The sequence below is a fragment of the Agrilus planipennis genome, unplaced genomic scaffold (assembly GCF_000699045.2).
Source record: "Agrilus planipennis isolate EAB-ADULT unplaced genomic scaffold, Apla_2.0 scaffold167, whole genome shotgun sequence".
Lineage (NCBI taxonomy): Eukaryota > Metazoa > Arthropoda > Insecta > Coleoptera > Buprestidae > Agrilus > Agrilus planipennis.
In genome coordinates, this window is record NW_020439043.1 from 341,374 (window position 1) to 344,220 (window position 2,847).

General features: G+C 35.5%; 1 protein-coding gene across 1 annotated transcript in view; it reads left to right on the forward strand.

Annotated features, from left to right (window-relative positions):
• Positions 1-2,847, forward strand: part of LOC108736827 (open rectifier potassium channel protein 1) — an 88,386-nt gene that overhangs the window by 54,740 nt on the left and 30,799 nt on the right. Inside the window, exon 3 of the mRNA XM_025976825.1 lies at positions 500-661. Within this exon, the coding sequence (XP_025832610.1) occupies positions 517-661 (145 nt within the window). The 5' untranslated portion in view covers positions 500-516. The remainder of the gene's footprint in view (positions 1-499; positions 662-2,847) is intronic.

The following is a 2,847-nucleotide window of genomic DNA, read 5'->3' on the forward strand; positions in this document are numbered from 1 at the left end:
ACGATTTTCCTGCTTTTCCATTTTTACGAAAACCACAGAGGCGTCTTGTTCAGCGTGCTGTCAAACCTACACTAGCAAGGAGATCGGGCTGAAACTATAGCTACAAGCTATCCAAGGATGGTACTATAGAATGTCACCTCAAGGTAGGCCTAGTGGCGTCATCTCTTGGTTAGGCCGGAAACTTATCAATCCACCCTCGTACATACATAGTCAGAACCCCAGAAACTTATTTTTGTCTGGCTATGTAATTAACTGATTTGATGAAAATAATGCGTCTGTAAATCATCATATATCAGGCAAATTCACAGTCAAACTAGTTAAGAATTAAGAAACCATTTCGTGTAATTTAATACACTATAAATAGATAGATTAATTTCAGGCTTATTATTTTGATACCCGTGAAATTAATAAAAAAGTTTAGCTTAAAAACATACCTACAGACAGGTACTTCTCAAAACTGTTATAAAAGTGCAATTAGTTATAGAAAACGTTGTTCCAGATTGAGACTGGTTGAAAATGATGTCCAAAAAGCAATGGTTCGTTCTTCTATGTATTTTCATTGTCTATATCATGATTGGTGCTTGTATATTTTGGGTAATCGAGAGCAGGAAAGAAACCGATCAGTTACTAGTCGAAGCCGAAGAAAGGAGAGAGATAGAACGTAAGTACTTCTTACTCAAAAAAGGCACAAATTGTTTCTTAAAGCGTATGATCGTGTAATCAAATAGTTTGCGGTAATTCCACAAGAATATTTCTTAAAAGGTTTATAATACACTGTAAAATAAGACCACTCAATTTTGCAAAAACGCCATATGACCCAGTCAATCATATAGGCGAAGCAGAAGTATAGGTAGTTTAGAACGACATGAACCTTCAGATTCATATTGCACATTACAAAAACATTGACTCGGTTGTTAACTATGTGCCTGGCTATACAACCAAAAATGGGCTAAAAACAATGACGTATCGAACCATCTATTGAACTATTGCAGACAGACCACACGCCCAAGGTCATTAAATGTGGAGACAAGTCCGAACATCAATAAGGATGTGCGGTAGAAATTCGCGAAAATAGCCTCCCCAGTGACACTCATCAAAAGGGACCGGTGTTGGCCCGGTTGATATGAGTGTCAAGGGCAGGAGAAGGTGGCGATCTCATGAACCCCAGGCGGCTTACCAGTGTTAGAGTGTAAATAATGCGACTGGGAGTAGATAAGCACTGGAGGCCCTAGTTGTGAAATCGTCTTCCGTTCTCCATATAAATATGCTTCTGTTTTTGTAATTGTAGTTCTTTTAATTGTCGTTTTGTAATCATCATAAGGTCGTCAGCCCTAAGACTAGTTGGACACACACTTCCACTCCTTCCTATCCTCAGCTAATCTTCGCATTTCCCTAAAACTAGGACACCCCAAATCCCTAACTATTTGTGAACATTAATCTAATCTAGGTCTCTCTACCCCTCCTAACTCCTGTTTCTGCCTCAAATATGTCTCTGACTAGACTTACATGCCTGAGAAGGTGTCCTACCAACCTATCTCGCCTATTTTTTATTGACTTCCATAGAGTCCTCTGTTCTCCTATTCTTTCCAATACCTCTTCATTTCTAACCTTTTCTACCCACGATATCCTCATCTATTATTACCTATTTCTTATTGACTTCCAATGAGTTCCCTGTTCTCCTGTCCTTTCTAATAGCTCTTCATTTCTAACCTTCTCTATTCAAGGTATCCTCATCATTCGCCTGTAACACCACATTTCGCTTCTAACCTTTTCTTTTCCGCCGCGCCCACCGTCTAACAATCTTTTTAGAATTTCTAAATTCACCGTTCGCAAGCATAGCAGTGACTTCATTTTATTGAAACCGACTCAACTCTGAGCTATCTTTTACTTTTTATCCCTACTACTCGTTCCTTCCTATCTTTATATTGGCTCTTTCCCTACTTTTTCTTCCCTTGCATACCTGTATTTCTGTTTTAGTTTTACATATTTTCATACAATATTGTTTTGTCAATACCGCTTCTATTTTATTTAAAGCTATATCTAACTCCTCCTTGGTAGATGCTAATACTGCTATATGCATACTAATCTATTGCCCCCGTATTTCTCTCCCTACACTTGTACTATATTTAATTATGTTGATCGCGTCTTCGATGTATACGTTTCATAAGCCCGTTAACATTTCGACACATGAAAACGAAAAGGTCTTTAACTGAAAATACCAAAGATGTTTCTATTTATTTCGTCGATATGAAGGAATCTCCATAATTATTAAAAGATTTTAAGCATATATGAATAAATAGTTGAGTTCAATTTCTTAAAAATTATCACACATTTTCTTTATTTTTTAATCAGGTTGGTAAGGCAAAATTTAAAACGAAAATAAAATCTGATAAAAATTCTTTTTGTAACGAAGCGCATCACAAATTGTAGTACAATAGGAAATACCATTTCTTTAATCCAATAACTTATTAATCTTTATAACTTCTTATAAATGAAATTGAGAATTCTAATATGGTTTGTATTATAGAAATAATTTAAAACACTAAACTGTTGTTCTATGAAGCATGAACTACATTAACCTTATTCAATTCGGAAGTAAGATATATTATATATTTACTACATAGCAACGTCACCGGATTTTTGACGTTAGCATTAGTCAGGAAATTCTGTCTTAGTTGTAGAATAATTTTACATTTATTGACTACACCGAGGTATTGTTAAAAATAAAATAAAATTAGGATGCAATTGACATCACTTTTATTAGGTAACTAGACTAACACGTGCATAATAAAACGGTTTTCTTTTGAAAGGTCGTCAAATACGCACGGTATAATGTAGACACTCTAT